We start from the raw sequence: 16,991 nt of genomic DNA on the forward strand, positions 1-16,991 counted from the left end.
AATTAGTCTACCTTGATGTTAAGTTTTCTAAGTAGCTCTTGGAGATGAACATCTAAAGGATATTCATCTCCAAGGCATTGTACAAACTTTCCCATCGTGGTTCAAAAATGGATGGCCACTTAGAATGGTTTGGCAGGGATTACAGTTTTAAAGCATACTTTAGAGATAACTGCTTACATTGAAACAACAACAAAGGTTCATTTACTTCAACATATAGGCTGACTGAGAAAATATCTAAAGTCATCAACATAGAGGACACTGTTTAGTGTTGAAGGAAGTTGTTCTCTGATGGAATTTACTTTGATGGTGAAAAGTACAACACTTTTCACCATCATTCAGAAAGTAAATACTGATCCTTGTGGCACTCCCTCCTCTTGGCAAAATGAATGAGAGATTGAGGATCCTACACGAACTTGGAAGGACCAGTTGGCTAGAAAGTTTTTAATAAAAACAGGGAGATAGCCTCTAATACCGAGGTTATGCAAACCTTTTAAGATGCCATATCTCCAAGTTATGTCATATGATTTCTCTATATCTCCATATATAGACACAAGATGTTCACATTTTAGGAAAGCATCCCAGATGGATGTTTTTAGTTAAATAACATGGTTGAGAGTGAACCTGTCCCTTTGGAAGTTGCATTGCATGCTGAAGAGAAGGTCTTTTGATTTAAATACTATATTAAATGAAAATTAACCATTCTCTACAGGATTTTGCAGAGACAGCTAGTCAGAATGATAGGATGGTAATTAGCAGGGACTTTAGGATCCTTTTCTGGTTTCCAACGGCAAGAGCTAGTGCCATGCACCAGGCATTGAGTACCAGCTCTTCAGTATAGATTCTGTTGTATAAAAGGAGAGGTGATCCATAGATGTCGGTGAAAGGTGCTTAATCATGTCATAATGGATGTCATATGGTCCAACAGCACTTGCCTTAGAAAGTGTGAATTCTTTTTAGTTTCTGCATAGTGAATGGCTCTTTGTAAGGACAAAGACACTTTGGTGTAAAACTTACTGCATGCTTTTCACCTTTGTGTTTCAGAAAGAGGAACTCTTGGGAAAAGAAAAATATACCAGAGATGTTTGAAAATGCTTCCCCAAGAGACCCAGTTGCTTTCAATGGCTATTGCAATTGACTCTGCAATAGTGCATCCATTATATTCTAGGATCGATGTAAATTTTCACTTCATTTTCTGGATTTTATCCCAGACCACCTTACCACTGGTGGCCGAGCGTCTTGGGCAGACTCAGGAAAGCAAAAGTACCCATTAACCTCTATAAAGTCATAGAAACCTATCTCTCACAAAGAAAAATTGAGATAAACACTCCTTACAAAAAGATCGCAAGAACAGTACACAGAGGATGTCCACAGGGGTCTGTATTGGGCCCACTCCTCTGGAACTTGGTATTTGATGAGTTCTTGAGAATGGACCTGGTGCAGTGGGGTTGCAGGCCTTCGCAGATGACCTGATTTTGACAGTGCAAGCAAACTCCAGAGCCCAATTTGAAATTCTAGCTAATCAGGCCCTGCAGATACTCCAACAGTGGGCCAAGAAGAATTTCTTAACAATTTCACTGACAAAGACATTGTTGGCGCTGCTCAAAGGAACCCTACAACTGAGACGACCACCCCAGATTAAGATGGATGGGACAACTATCAAGTTTGCTAGTCAACTAAAACACCTGGGTGTCATACTAGACAATAACTTATCCTTCCAACCACATCTCAAATTCCTAAGACAAAAGATCAGAAACTACTCTGCCATGGAAGCTAGGATCACAAGGAAAGACTGGGGTCTCAAAAAGTGTACCCTAGCCTTATACTACAAGACAACATTCTTCCCAATAATTACATACACTTCAGCAATCTGGTATGACAAAACTGCCTTGGTCGTAAATAAGAGAACCCTGGATGCAATTCAATGCACCATCCTCCTCACTACCACCCACGCCTGCAGAACGGTGAGTAACCCAGCGCTTCAGGTGATAGCAGCAGTACTTCCACTTGATCTTGAAATTGCAAGAACAGGAATCCTCTACTGCTTATCTAAGGGAATAACCACCACTTTCCTGGAATTTACAATAGACCCATCAAAGAACCATAAGGCAGAAAAGATCCGGCTTCAGTCTCACCTGCTGCAGGTGTGGCAGGACAGGTGGGAAGAAACAACCAAAGGAGCAATCACTCACAAGTTCTTGCCGCAACTTGAAAAAATCTATCCAAAATCGCCTACTTGGTTCTTTCTGGGGTTGCAAACAACATACTTGCTAACTGGACATGGCCCCTTTAATGCAAAGTTAATGGACTTCGCCCTTGTAGAGGATCCCATGCTGTACATGTGGAGAGATAGAAACCTGGGAACACCTCATGTACGACTGTCCGCAATATGATGATCTCAGGTGCATTCTAACCATGAGTATAGGATACCTCCCCAGAGGGCAAGAGTTTCACCTACTGGATTCAGAGCCCTAACTAACTTCACTCAAGAACTCTTCTCAAGAAGGAGAACGCTAAATGTAATACACCAGGAGTGAAGATGACCAGCCAGATAACAAATCAAAACATCCTTTCAGACACACCCTGGAATGATAATTATGTGGAAGCTACTAGCTGTCTACCAAGAAACCCTGCCTATGTACCAATAAATATGAGACCTAAGTGAAACTGACAAATATACTAACTGAAGACAGAGAACCAAAAAAAAGAGACATTCAAATTGCACAGGACACTGTCCCACGAGCGACTCTACTACCGGACATGATCTTATGACTACACTACGACTGGTGCAGCCTCACTGCCATGTAGCCAAATGGTGATCTCTACCAGCTCCCTTGCCTGGTACCTTTTTTTCCTATCCCTGGCAGGGGGGAGGAGGAGGAGATGGTCTTCCTGTTTTCTCCCTCCCCTACCACCCCATATATTTCGCCTGGTGAGGCATGGGCATGCCTTACTGACCACCTGGGGTTACCTTCCCTATCGACCTCATACTTCTGTCTTTCCCTTCAGTCTTCAGTCTCTTCCCCCTACTCTGACTAATACACCAGCGTAAACCTCACACAACTAATCAAAATGAATGATTTCTAAACTGAAAACTGAACCATATTAACCTCTCCTGGCTTTTCTAAACATAAGTGCCCCCGTTTTTTTTTTATTTTTTTTTTAAGGTCCTAGCCACCGAAATCTCAGGAAATTAGGTGGCAGGACCTGCCAGAGTACATATAAGCTACTGGGTTCCTGGTCTGCCTCCATGGTGCATAAGTGGGGAAACGTTGGGCCCCAGTTGGGGTTTAGTGGCTAAATGACCAGAACAACAACAGTACACAACACTAAATGATCCAAGACCCACACACTTTTAAATCTCTGGCATTTACAGCGTACTGTAACACACCACAATGTAAACTACGTGGAGATGGGGGGAAACCCCTGATGCCGCTTGACCCTAAACACACTTACACTTACCACCTTACCACTGGTAGACTGGGTAACACATGACATAAAATGGATCCATGAACCGTTTTGACTCTGACAGCGAATGCAGCATGCTTTGGCTCGTGCATGTTTAAAAGTTATAAGATTGGCATGGTAGGACATCATCAGAATATTACCCAAACTTTGTTTTGAGTGCCTATTTTGCTACTGTGCATTGTGAATTCCACCATGGTTTAGGAAAAGTTGGGAACTGAGTAGATGTTTTGGAATGGCATTCCCAGCGTTTTGGATGATATTTTCTGTGATGTATGTGACTGCAACATTGATAGGCTCCTGAATGACTGCAATGATATGAAACTCTGCCAGATGTTGAAAGGCATTCCAGTCAAACTAATTAATCTTCCACCATGGTAACCTAAAAGATAGACACAGTTTCCCACTGTGTAAGCAGGTTATCACAGGGAAGTTGTCTCTTCCATATGGATTATCCTCCACTTCCCAAAGGAATGAAGGGAGTGGAGAAGGGAGCAGATAGAAAGGTCAATCGCAGAAAAAGTACAGGTAGGCATGTGGAAGAAGGTGTTAGTTCCCACAATTAGAAGGGAAAGTTCATTGTCAGTGAGCACATGCTCAATGACACATCTTCTTCCATTAATATTGGCACTATCTCATAGGATAGTACTGATATTAATGAATTGCTCCCACTTCTAAGTTAGTGGAAAGTGGCACAGGTAAAGTGTGTTTGGTGTCAAGCGGCACCAGGGGTTTCAACCATCTCCGCGTTGCTTGCATTGTGATGGGTGTGCCAGTTAACTGGAAATGCCAGAGATTCAAAAGTGTATGGATATTGTACATGTGTAGTGTCGTGTACCATTGTTCATCTGGTTGTTTAGCCATTGGACCTCTACTGAGGCCCAATGTTGCCCCACTTTCACCACGTGGAGGCAGACCAGGAAACACCAGTAGACTAAGATTTACTTTGGCAGGTCCTGCTATCTAATTTCCTGAGATTTCAGTGGCTAGGACCTAAAAAAAAAAAAAAATTATTATTATTTATTTTTTTCCCCTTTTTTTTCTTTTAGAATTATTTATTCGATCGCCTACATATAGTGTAGTTCTCGATTAAGATTTTAATGTCAGGTTTTAGATATGTTTCTTGTAAACGAAACATATTGGGTGATATTGAGAAATTAAATCCTGGACATCGTCAACATTCTTACAGAAATCTCAACAATTCCACTGAATAAAAGTACTACTTATTGTTTGGTTTTAGATGAGTTTTCTGGTTGTTTTCGCCTTACTGTTTTATATTTTTCTGTCCATGGTTTGTCTTTTTTGGAGAAATATGGTTTTCCAGTGTCCAATGGGACACTGGAAATACCACAGAGCCCAATGGGATGCCCACTAACCAGCAAGCAATAAATGTACTAGGAAGTGGGATGCCAGAGCTACCCAGACATTATACCTGCACCGCTGCCAGCCTGAATCCTGCCCCATGGATCACGAGGATAGGGGAATGGCATTAACATGGTTGACCCACACAGGTGAACCTATTAGTCGATTGATCCTGGCCGGGCCATCCAGGACCACCTGTCTTGTCAAAGCAGGAGCCAAAGTGGTGTGTTAAAGCTGGGCCCTTCAACCATCAGGATCCCACTTTCCGAATTTGCATGGGTCACAGCACACAGGAAACATGCTGGATTCCTATGATGTTAGCCTGGAACCTAGGCTGTGGGCATTAGATCCCAGTGATGCTAATCAAGTGATGGTTTCTTAGTGCTTGGGATGACCACGTATACGAACTTGTAAGCAGGCATGCTCACATACAGAAAGAAAAGCAACGTCTGTTTTGTTTATATGAATGTTAAAAAGGATCGTCAAGGCTCATTAATGTGATTCTGGTTTCTAAAAAGTTAGATGCAGAATAAACCTAATTGTGTTATCATGGTATATTTGTGTTTACTATAAATATTTCTAAATAGTTCTAACCCACAAAGAGAACAGAACGTTTAACCATTAAGTGGATGATATATTGATGTGTGCCCCCCCACCAACTCACCTAAAAGAAACAAACATAAAAACTTTTTTTTATATATATTTTAGTGGTGGACATGAATTTTTGCAATCCTTCGTTATAATTGGTTTCAATCTGCATTATTAATTATATTTAAATTTGAACAGTATGGCTGCAAAAAAAAAAAACAGATCTGTCACAGTGTTCCTGCTCAGTTAGCTTTTTTTGGCTCTACTGACTTTATTGAAAAAAAAAAAAGAAATACTAAAAGTAATGAAGAACAAATAATACCACTATTTCAAATTATTATTCTTATTTTAAAAAACATATTGAGTGGTATACACCATCCACTAACATGCCTACTTTTTGATTCAAGAAAAGTGGTTTGTAATTGTCGATCTGTTGCGATAAAAAAAAAAAATAATATATCAATGTTTCATAATTGTATCCCTCCCTTGTGTTGTCAAAATAACAGGTCACATCACAAAATGCACAATTTTGAACTGCAGTATTTCTAGCCTCCTTTGCAAAACAGACTAAACTGGCGAACGTGGAACACCAATGTACCTACTAACGGGAAATTTCCGACAAGCTTGCTTGATGGTTGATATGTATGAGGAATCCGTTATAGAGTATCAGATATACTTTATTTCATGTGCATAATCTAAGGAATATGTTGCTTATATGTATGAGGAATCCTTTATAGAGTAGTATCAGATATACTTTATTTCATGTGTACTCTAAGGAATATGTATATATATATATACTTTTCAAGGACATCTCAAATAATGTGTCCATTAATGTATGAACTGTCTTGAAGTATGTGCTTTACTGTGTGTTGCCTTCTTTTATCTGTGTTTCCTTTTAATCCTAGAAACAGTTTACAATAAATGTTTAAAAAACGAAACAGTTTAAAATAAACTTTAATCAATTTCTATGAAAATGGCTAAAGTTTTTTTTCTACCTAGCAGTGCTACAATGCTAATAAATTTTTTTCCCCCAAATCCTTGCAGGATTTCACAAGCTCATATCCCATTTTAATTTGAATATTTAGCCATGTTCGTGTGTTAAGTGAATTATCGAACAACTAAGTACATTTCATGTTTGAATATTATATAAAGTTTTAAAAATTAAACAATTTCAATCTGATGGTATAAAACTGAAACCTTACCTTTGAAGTAATATCAAAAAGTCTTTGCACAAATACTGAATGATAAAATTGCAGACCTATAACGGCAGCTGGTGCTTTCTTTTTACCTGATCCAAGAAAAACTGCATGACTTCCTGTTACAAGAGAGTCCTTTTTCATACCTAACAAAAATAAAAAAAAATAAAACCCTTGGCAGTAATGTAGTTTCTTTTTATTATTACGGCTAATGGTTTGGTGTAGATTTTACTGGTGTATTAACAGCAATGGCTATTATGCACAGGGTAAAAATAGATTCTGGTAAATTTTTAAGGAGGTTACCTGATCAAAACATTAAGTACAGTATATGCAAGATATAGGAAGTTTCTTTTCCAACTCTCCTAGTCCAACTCACTAATAATTCTTGAGGATGGCGATATCTATTTTGTAAAGCAGGTGGGACATCTTCCCCACTGTCAGAACTGTAGTGTTCAGACCGTGCGGTCTCAACAATGAGCGCTCATGGCTGCTGTCTACAAACACCATACTTCTGGCAGCATGGAAACCATTACTTGGATTGGCATAAAATTAGATTTTTGAGGTCTAAACTGTTTAATAAATATGGACCGATTATTTCTTTCAGTCTTATAGCTGGACTTTAGAGTTTAATTTAAGGGTCTAATAAAATTGGATATGGGGGGGGGGGATTATTATCTACATTCCTTTAGTCGGACTAGAACTTTTCGGGCGTCATGTTCACAGGAACGGAGCAACTCACAATTAATCCGAAACTTTTGTCTTATGTTGTAGTGTTTGTTCTTCACGCATGCATATAAGTGATCAATCGTCGGACAATAGGAATGGCCTACGGATATTGATTGAAGTTTCATGTAGTTTCATCTCTAAGGTTTATGCAATAAGTAGTTTGTGATAGTTGTGTTGAATATTTATAATTTTTGTTTCATTAAAGCTGAATGAATGTCGTTCATTTATTGCGTGGAACGAAAGTTCCGATGCATTTGAACGACTTGCCCGCACAGAGGCTTTGTGTTGTTTTGCTCGAAGCTGTGCCACTCCCATGGTAGATCCTACACAGACAGCGTCGCAATTTTTGCATGAGATGCTGTATACGAGGTCATGCTGTGATTGGAATGTGGTGTTTGAAGGTTCCAATCACAGCGTGACCTCGGATTGACAGATTGACATCATCTTCCTGGACATTAAATCAGCATACGATAGAATATACCTCCAGTTCTCTTTTCTATTCTGAAGCATTACTTCGGTCTGGCAGATATCTTGCTACAAAGCTTGAAGTCCATCCTACTTCTCAGACATCTGTCTGTTACTGTCAACGATTTCCAGGTAACTTTCGATGTCACAAGAGGCATCCTGTAAGGGAGTGTGCTTCCAACAATTATCTTCGCAGCAGTTTTGGAACCTTTCCTAGCATATAATTCTAACTTTGTCTCCTATGCTGATGATCTGAAGTTCTACGTGAGTTCAAACCATTATGATCAGATTCTGGATATTAACCAACAGACCTCTACACAGATAATGAAACTGGAAAACTATCTAGCCATAACCGGATTGTATCTGAACCTTTCCAAATCTGCTCAACTACCGATAACCAAAAAAAAGAGTTAAAAATGAAGTTCAAATCTTTGTTAGCGAGGAAAGGGTGCAAAGGGTAACTTCCCCACACAGACCTAGGCCTCACCTGGGATGTTGGACTCACCTTCCAGCCTCACTTTGTCAGGATGAGACAGAAGACATACGCGGCACTTTGGGCAGTGAATCAGGACCTCGTTGGTATGTATCAGCTAGCACTGCTTTGTCGGTACATCCTGAGGTGCATTACCCCTACCCCTCTCTACGCATCTGAAATTTGGTCATTTGCTCCTGCCTCCCACCTAAAAAAGTACCTCAGTCTGGAATATTGGTTATTCAGCTGGATGAACAGGGTGGAGGGTCATGCTTTTACTATGTCTAGACCCATTCTCCAAGCTAATCTAGGGACCGCTCCTTAGAGACTTTTCATTATGACAAGAAATGTACTTATGCTAGCTCAGCTTATAGATACTCCATCTGTATCCACATTAATCTCTGGCCCAAAGAAGACAAGAGGTGAACACCGTGACTCATGCCACCCTCTGCGGTTCACATTTACAAACATTGATTCCCTTAGGGGAATTTTCCGGCCAACAGCCTCCAAATCTACAATAAACTAGGTATCAATGCTGATAAGTTCTGTAAGGACAAGTTCTAGAACTGTTACCAACTATTGAACCTGTGACGATCACCTACACCTGGTCTTTTTGCCTGCTGCATTTTTTATTTAATTTAATTTTTATTTTTATATATATATTTTTTTATTATTATTATTTTTTTAAATTCTAATGTCTATTGCTATAAACTTCGTTTTATTTGAAGCGTATGTAAGTTCAATTATGTAAATTCCTTGCACCTCAGTATGTAAATCTCTCACCCTCCTGGCACACTGCCATCCCGGGGTGACCCACAGTTTCTTGTGGTTAATAAACGGATAATAATAATAATAATTATTATTAACTACCCTACCGATCTTTACATCATCTGCAAGTTTAGACATCATTCCCTCCATCCCTTCATAGATGTCATTTAAGATAATCAAAAACAACAGTCGTCCTAATACTGATCCTTGGGGAACCCCACTACTTACATTAACCCAATCTGAGGAATAATCATTTATCACAACCCCCTGCTTGTGCCCTCAAGCCATCGTGCTGTCCATCTAAGGATTTTCCCTATGATTCTAGCCTACTCCAACTTAAAAAGTAACCACTCATGTGGGACTGAGTCAAATGCTTTGCTGAAATCCAAATAAACAATGTCGAAATTATTCCCTAAATCCAGCTCACGAGTGACCTGTCAAAATGGCTAACCAGATTTGTTAAATATGATTTTCCCTTTAAAAAACCATTCTGTGTATCCTACAGAATTCCATTTCCATCTAAATGACCCTGAATTCCACCCTTGATCATTGCCTCCATGATTTTCCCTACTACTGAAGTTAGACTGTCTGGTCGGTAATTTCCAGTTACACTCCTAGAACCGCCTTTATGTTCCAATTTACACCAATCCAACGGAATCTCTCCTGTCCAATGATTCTCTCATAACTAGCTTTAATGGTTCAATGCACTCACTTGCCACCTCCTTTAAGATTATAGGGAATATGCCATCAACCACAGGAGCCTTACTCGCCTGTAGGCGCAAAGGTTCTCATTAAATAATCATTTGAAATTTCAACATCATTAATTAAATTTTTTTCAACCACTCTCATAATTTCTCATTGACACAAACGATTTTTTTTATGTAAATATCGATGCAAAGTAACTGTTGAGTTCATCTGCAACTTCAGCTGGGGTATCTAATACTATCCCATGTCCATTATATAAAGGTCCAATCTGATTTGTCCTTCTCTTCTTTGCATTTATATATGTGAAGAATTCCTTAACTGCACTCTGTGCTCCCTTCTTTATTCCTTATCTCCACTCTTTGCTCTCTTCCAGAAAAATCAAAACTCAACATCTGTTGAGTTTTGATTTTTCTTTTATTGAAAACTTAGGGCATCCTGAGTCATTGCTTTCTTCCATATCGTCATCTGCATGTATTTCAAGCAGATCTTCTTGACTGGTTATGTCATCTGTGTCCATGCTTGGTAGATGAGATTGCTTCACCTGAACAGGATCTGATTTCTGCAAATTATCCACTGCTTGACAACGGGAAAGACTCTGGGATGGAACTGTCAGTGGTGAATTATTGTATTGGTCTACTATGGTTGGTGGAGATGGATGATGGACCAAGAGGCCTAATCGAGCCCATTTGGAGATCGATGTCTGGAGAGATGGTCACTTCCGTCTGACATGCTACTGATTGGTGACTGTAAGTAGCAGAAGCATAGCTGTATTTATTAATTTGACTTGTTTTCTTGTCTCTTGGTAGGAAACCTTATTTTCAGTTTTATATTTTTGTATTTTTTTCACCAACTTCCAGAGGTCACAGTCTTTGAAATCAGCCAAAAAAAAAAAAAAAAAAAAAAAACCCATTTCACCCCTCCGTTTGTTCCAAATACCTGTTCAGCTCTGCCTTAAATTTATTTAGGCTATCAACTTACACAACAAAGGAGTTTATTTGGACACTGTGGGGTTGATGCTTTACGTTCTGTTTGTGTATGAGTTTTACACCCACAGATTGCAGTTGAGGATGTTGTAGAGCGGATATCATCTTTTAAGGGCAGAAAAGGTGATATAGTTGTACACGTTGGCACTAATGATATTAAAAGTAGGAGACCCGTGGAATTACTTAACAAGTACAGGTCACTGTTGAAAAAAGGCCGTGAATTAGGGTTCAATTTGAAAGTGTCTGCAATTCTGCCCAGACACGATAGGAGGGAGTATATGATGAGAGCCCTGTCGATCAATTTGGCCCTGGAAAGATTGTGCAAGGCTCAAGGGGTAGAATTTTTTTCAGCCTGGTCTGTACTTGTTAACAGGAGAGACTGCTTCTACAGGGATGGGATACACTTAAATAGAAAGGGTGCAAGAATGTTTGCTGATGCTATCGAGGCAGTGTTAGGTGGGTCGAAAAACTGCTAGATTGGGGGGATACAAGGACTAATAGTTTAACAGTAGCCAATGGCAGAGGTGAAAATGATTCTTGCACTGCTTCTATTGGAATGAGCTGCAGCCTGGAAAATAAGATGCAGGATATTTCAGAGACTACTGGAAATCATTGGGGTACAAGTAAACACATGGGCTGTGTTAGGGTAGCTAAGAAAAAGAACAGGTGCTTGTATACTTGCATGTACACCAATGCTAGGAGTTTAGTAAATAAATGTGATGAATTTGAGTTATTGCTCAAATCATCAAAGGCAGATATTGTGGGATTTCAGAGACGTGGTGTCACACAGATATAAGGAATTCAGAACTGGAATTTGGGGAGTACAATATCTACAGAAGGGATAGACAGGATAGGAAGGGAGGAAGGGTTATGCTATTAGTTAAGAAATACATAAAATCCAAGAAAGTGAAGCCAGTCGACATTGCTGAACAGTGCAGTGTCGAGTCAGTTTGGTGTGACATAAGCATTGGGAAATCAAAATTGAGAGTAGGAGTGTGCTATACGCCTAATGACTCTGATGAGAAATTGTACAGGGAAATAGAGTGGGCCAGTAAATCAGAGAGTCTTATAATGAGGGATTTTAATTTCCCAGATATTGATTGGAATTTGGGGGCTGGTCACTCACACACTAGCAAGGCTTTTGTGGATTTATTGGATGACTGTTTTCTACATCAGCATTTTCGGGAGGCAACTAGAGGGAGTAATACTCTTGATTTGATTATCAGTAGTGATTCTTCATGCATTAAGAATCTGCAGATAAATGAACCACTAGGTGGCAGTGATCACAGTGTGTTGAAGTGGGATTTACTCAAGGAGGTAACTACCATCAGAGGTAAAGGGAAGGGTTTTTGTTTTCGTAAAGGTGACTATGATGGTCTGAGACAGTATTTAAATTCTATACAGTGGGACCAACTGATGATGTTACCAACAGCAAACTCAAAATGGGAAGCATTCAAGGAACTAATCTTGGAGGCTACCAGGCTTTACATAGCAACTAAGAAATATTGTTCAAGGTTTAGGCCTAAGTGGATGTCAGATGAACTAATGAGACATATGGCAGAGAAGAAAAATACATGGGATATATACAATTTAACACGTGGCACAGAAGCCTATGATAGATACAAGTTGATCAGTAACCAAGTTACAAATGAGGTTAGGCAGGCGAAGGCAGATTACGAGAAATCTTTGGCAAGGGATGCAAAGAAAAACAGTAAAGAGTTCTTTACTTATGTAAACTCTAGAAGGAAGGGGATGAATCAGATTGGTCCACTTGATATCGATGGGTCAACTGTTGATGATCCTGCTCAAGTAGCTAACAAACTAAATGAATATTTTGCATCGACATTCACAGATGAGGAGTTATTCAGCGAGGGGAATGCCAGAGGTGTATTCAACTCTGGCAGTAAGCTAGAGAATCTTGTAATAACTGAGAGTAAAGTGGAGGAGAGATTGTTGAAGATAAATAAAAGAAAGGCACCTGGGGTGGATGGGATCTATCCAGTTATATTAAAGGACGCAGCAAAGGAAGTAAGCAAACCCTTAGCCATAATTATAAGAGCTTCCTTGGACTCAGGGGAAGTACCCATGGACTGGAGATGTGCAAATGTGACCCCAATTTTAATTATAGACCTGTTAGTTTAACTTCTGTTCCTGGAAAATTAATGGAGGCACTGGTTAAAGAAGCACTGCAGGATCATCTAGACAAGACTTCAGTTATAGCTCAGACACAGCATGGTTTTGTTAAGGGTAAGTCTTGCCTGACCAATTTGATTGGATACTATGGTGCAGTCACAAAAGAACTGGATGTAGGGAATAACTTTGATATTATATATTTGGATCTTAGGAAGGCTTTTGATACTGTTGAACATGGAAGACTGCTGCACAAATTGGAGCAGTGTGGCATTGGAGGCAAATTTCTGCTATGGATAAAGGGATGGTTGAGTGGCAGAAGAGTGGTAATCAATGGACACTGCTCAACGTGGACTAATGTTATTAGTGGAGTTCCTCAGGGTTCAGTGTTGGGTCCGTTGTTGTTTTCTGTATTTATAAATGATATTGATGATGGTATATCAAGCTTAATGTCCAAGTTTGCAGACGATACAAAGGTTGGCAGGGTTGTTAAGGACACTACTGACACTATGCTACTGCAACAGGATCTGGAAAGGTTGAGCAGATGGGCTGAGAGGTGGTAAATGAAGTTTAACATTGACAAATGTAAAGTACTAACATATGGGAAACAGGAACCCCAGAGCAACATATCAACTCTGTGGTATACTGCCATGCTCGTGCTGAAATACACTGACAGTGGTAGAGAATCAAAGGGACCTGTTGGTGGTTGTGCAAGCAGATATGAAGTTTTCTGAGCAGTGCAGACGGGCTGCAAGAGTAGCTCATGGTGTATTGTTGATGATATATAGGAATTTTTCTAGCAGGGATAAGGAGGTGATTATTCCCTTGTATAAGGCAATGGTCAGGCCACACCTAGAGTACTGTATACAGGTCTGGAGGCCTCATTTCAAGAAGGATGTAGAGATGCTGGAACGAGTACAGAGAAGGGCAACAAGATTGGTGAACGGAACAAATTGGTGCTCTCACGAAGAAAGGCTTAAGTTTTGCAAATTACAGAGTCTGGAGACTAGGCACCAGCGAGGTGATCTGATAGAAGTGTATAAAGCCTTGAATGGTTTGAGCATGCTCAATGCTGATGGGATTCTTCCTCAGAATAATCACCTGAGTGGGCATAAATTCAAATTGAGAAAAGGCAGATGTAGGATAGATGTGAGGAAATTTGCCTTTAGCCAGCGGGTGGTTGGTTGGTTGGTGGAACAGACTTCCATCCCTTGTCGTGGAAGTTGATAGCCTAAATAAGTTTAAGGCTGAGCTGGACAGGTATTTCGAACGAACAGAGGGGTGAAGTGGAAGTGGTTATTTTTTATTTATTTATTTATTTTTTTTTTTTGGCTGATATAAGCTGCATAAGCTTGTTTTCTTGCATCAAATGCCTATACTAATGCTAATGCTAATGTTGCATCTCCATGGCATGCTGTTTGGGAATTGCCAAAATTCTGGCATTTAAAACATCCTAGACTGGTCATGATATAGGGGCTGAATGCAACAGTTTAAATATCCTGCGTTGACTGAAGCTGGTAGGTTTGGAGAACTGAGTGTTAAAATTATACTCTGGGTAGGGACTAAAATGCCATCTCTTCGGATCATTATCCTTTTTTTTTTTGACTGGGTGACTTGTTTTTTCTGTTCCTGAACTATTTCATCTTCAAGGACATTCAATAAATAAACTATTGAATAAGACAACTATTCAATAAGACAACTCGGCGTTGTTATGGGCCTATATGAGACCTTGAAGGACACGGTGGATGCCCTCGAAGGAAATAAATTGAGGGGCCCATCATCAAGCTCTCAGCTGCCCACATCAATACCAGAGCTTGGACTTGGTCATCTTGCAACACAGAGGCAGCCCCCAAGGCAGAATGTGCTGGTCCAACAGGAACTAGTAGTTGTTGGTGACTCAATTGTCAGGGAAACGGGGAACATGCTTTGTAAAAAGGATAGGTGGAACAGGACCAGGGTATGTCTGCCAGGGGCAAAGGTTGATGACGTTGTAGAGCAGATATCATCTTTTAAGGGCACAAAAGGTGATATAGTTGTACACGTTGGCACTAATGATATTAAGAGTAGGAGACCAGTGGAATTACTTAACAAGTACAGGTCACTGTTGAAAAAAAGCCGTGAAGTAGGGTTGAATTTGAAAGTGTCTGCAATTCTGCCCAGATACGATAGGAGGGAGTATATGATGAGAGCCTTGTCGATCAATTCGGCCCTGGAAAGATTGTGCAAGGCTCAAGGGGTAGAAATTTTTTCAGCCTGGAATGTACTTGTTAACAGGAGAGATTGCTTCTACAGGGATGGGATACACTTAAATAGAAAGGGTGCAAGAATATTTGCTGATGCTATCGAGGCAGTGTTAGGTGGGTCGGAAAAATGCTAGCTTGGGGGGAGACAAAGTCTAATGGATTAACATTAGCCACTGGCAGAGGTGAAAGAGATTCTTGCACTGCTTCTATTGGAATGAGCAGAAGCCTGAAAAACAAGATGCAGGATATTTCAGAGACTGCTGGAAGTCATTGCGGTACAAGTAAACACATGGGTTGTGTTAGGGTAGCGAAGAATAGAAACAGGTGCATGTATACTTGCGTGTACACCAATGCTAGGAGTTTAGTAAATAAATTTGATGAATTTGAGGTATTACTCAAAACATCAAAGGCAGATATTGTTGGGATATCAGAGACGTGGTGTCACACAGATATAAGGAATGCAGAACTGGAATTTGGAGAGTACAACGTCTACAGAAAGGATAGACAGGATAGGAAGGGAGGAGGGGTTATGCTATTAGTTAAAAAACATAAAATCCAAGGAGGTGAAGCCAGTCGACATCGATGGACAGGGCAGTGTCGAGTCAGTTTGGTGTGACATAAGCATAGGTAAATCAAAACTGAGAGTAGGAGTGTGCTATAGGCCTAATGACTCTGATGAGTATAATAAGATACTGTACAGGGAAATAGAATGGGCCAGTAAATCAGAGAGTCTTATAATGGGGGATTTTAATTTATTTCCCAGATATTGACTGGAATTTGTGGATTGGTCACTCACACACTAGCAAGGCTTTTGAGGATTTATTGGATGATTGTTTTCTACACCAGCACGTTCGGGAGGCAACTAGAGAGAGTAATACTCTTGATCTGATTATCAGTAGTGATTCTTCATGCATCAGGAATCTGCAGATAAAGGAACCACTGGGTGGCAGTGATCACAGTGTGCTGAAGTGGGATTTACTCAAGGAGGTAACTACCATCAGAGGTAATGGGAAGGGTTTTTGCTTTCGTAAAGGCGACTAGGATGGTCTGAGACAGTATTTAAATTCTATACAGTGGGACCAACTGATGATGTTACCAACAGCAAATTCAAAATGGGAAGCATTCAAGGAACTAATCTTGGAAGCTACCAGGCTTTACATACCAACCAAGAAATATTGTTCAAGGTCTAGGCCTAAATGGTTGTCAGATGAACTAATGAGACATATGGCAGAGAAGAAAAATGCATGGGATACATACAAATTAATGGGTGACATGGAAGCCTATGATAGATATAAGTTGGTCTGTAACCAAGTCACAAAGGAGATTAGGCAGGCAAAGGCAGATTAAGAGAAATCCTTGGCAAAGGATGCAAAGAAAAACAGTAAAGAGTTCTTTACCTATTTAAACTCAAGAAGGAAAGGGATGAATCAGATTGGTCCACTGGATGTTGATGGTTCAACAGTTGAGGATCCAGCTCAGGTGGCTAACAATCTAAACGAGTATTTTGCATCTACATTCACACATGAGGAGTTATTCAGGAAGGGGAATGTCGTAGGTGAAGTAAACATTGGCGGTGAGCTAGATGATTTTCTAATAACTGAGAGGAAAGTGGAGGAGAAATTGTTGAGGATAAACATAAAAAAGGCACCCGGGGTGGATGGGATCTATCCAGTTATATTAAAGGAGGCAGCAAAGGAAGTAAGCAAACTCCTAGCCATAATTATGAGAGCTTCTTTGGACTCAGGGGAGGTACCTATGGACTGGAGATGTGCAAATGTAACCCCAATTCACAAAGGAGGATCAAAGGCTGACACAAATAATTATAGACCTGTTAGTTTAACTTTGGTTCTAGGAAAATTAATGGAGGCACTGGTTAAAGAAGCACTGCAGG

At 40.0% G+C, this 16,991-nt stretch overlaps 1 protein-coding gene across 2 annotated transcripts in view; it reads right to left on the minus strand.

Moving 5' to 3' along the window:
- The window catches only part of LOC150078580 (voltage-dependent calcium channel subunit alpha-2/delta-3-like), a 1,140,037-nt gene that overhangs the window by 237,353 nt on the left and 885,693 nt on the right, over positions 1–16,991 (minus strand). For both annotated transcript variants that reach the window (XM_090384275.1, XM_090384274.1), the window contains one exon: positions 6,615–6,754. In XM_090384275.1, the coding sequence (XP_090240401.1) occupies positions 6,615–6,754 (140 nt within the window). The remainder of the gene's footprint in view (positions 1–6,614; positions 6,755–16,991) is intronic.

This window comes from Mastigoproctus giganteus, chromosome 11 (assembly GCF_048544385.1).
Source record: "Mastigoproctus giganteus isolate SK-2022 chromosome 11, ASM4854438v1, whole genome shotgun sequence".
NCBI classification, from domain to species: domain Eukaryota; kingdom Metazoa; phylum Arthropoda; class Arachnida; order Uropygi; family Thelyphonidae; genus Mastigoproctus; species Mastigoproctus giganteus.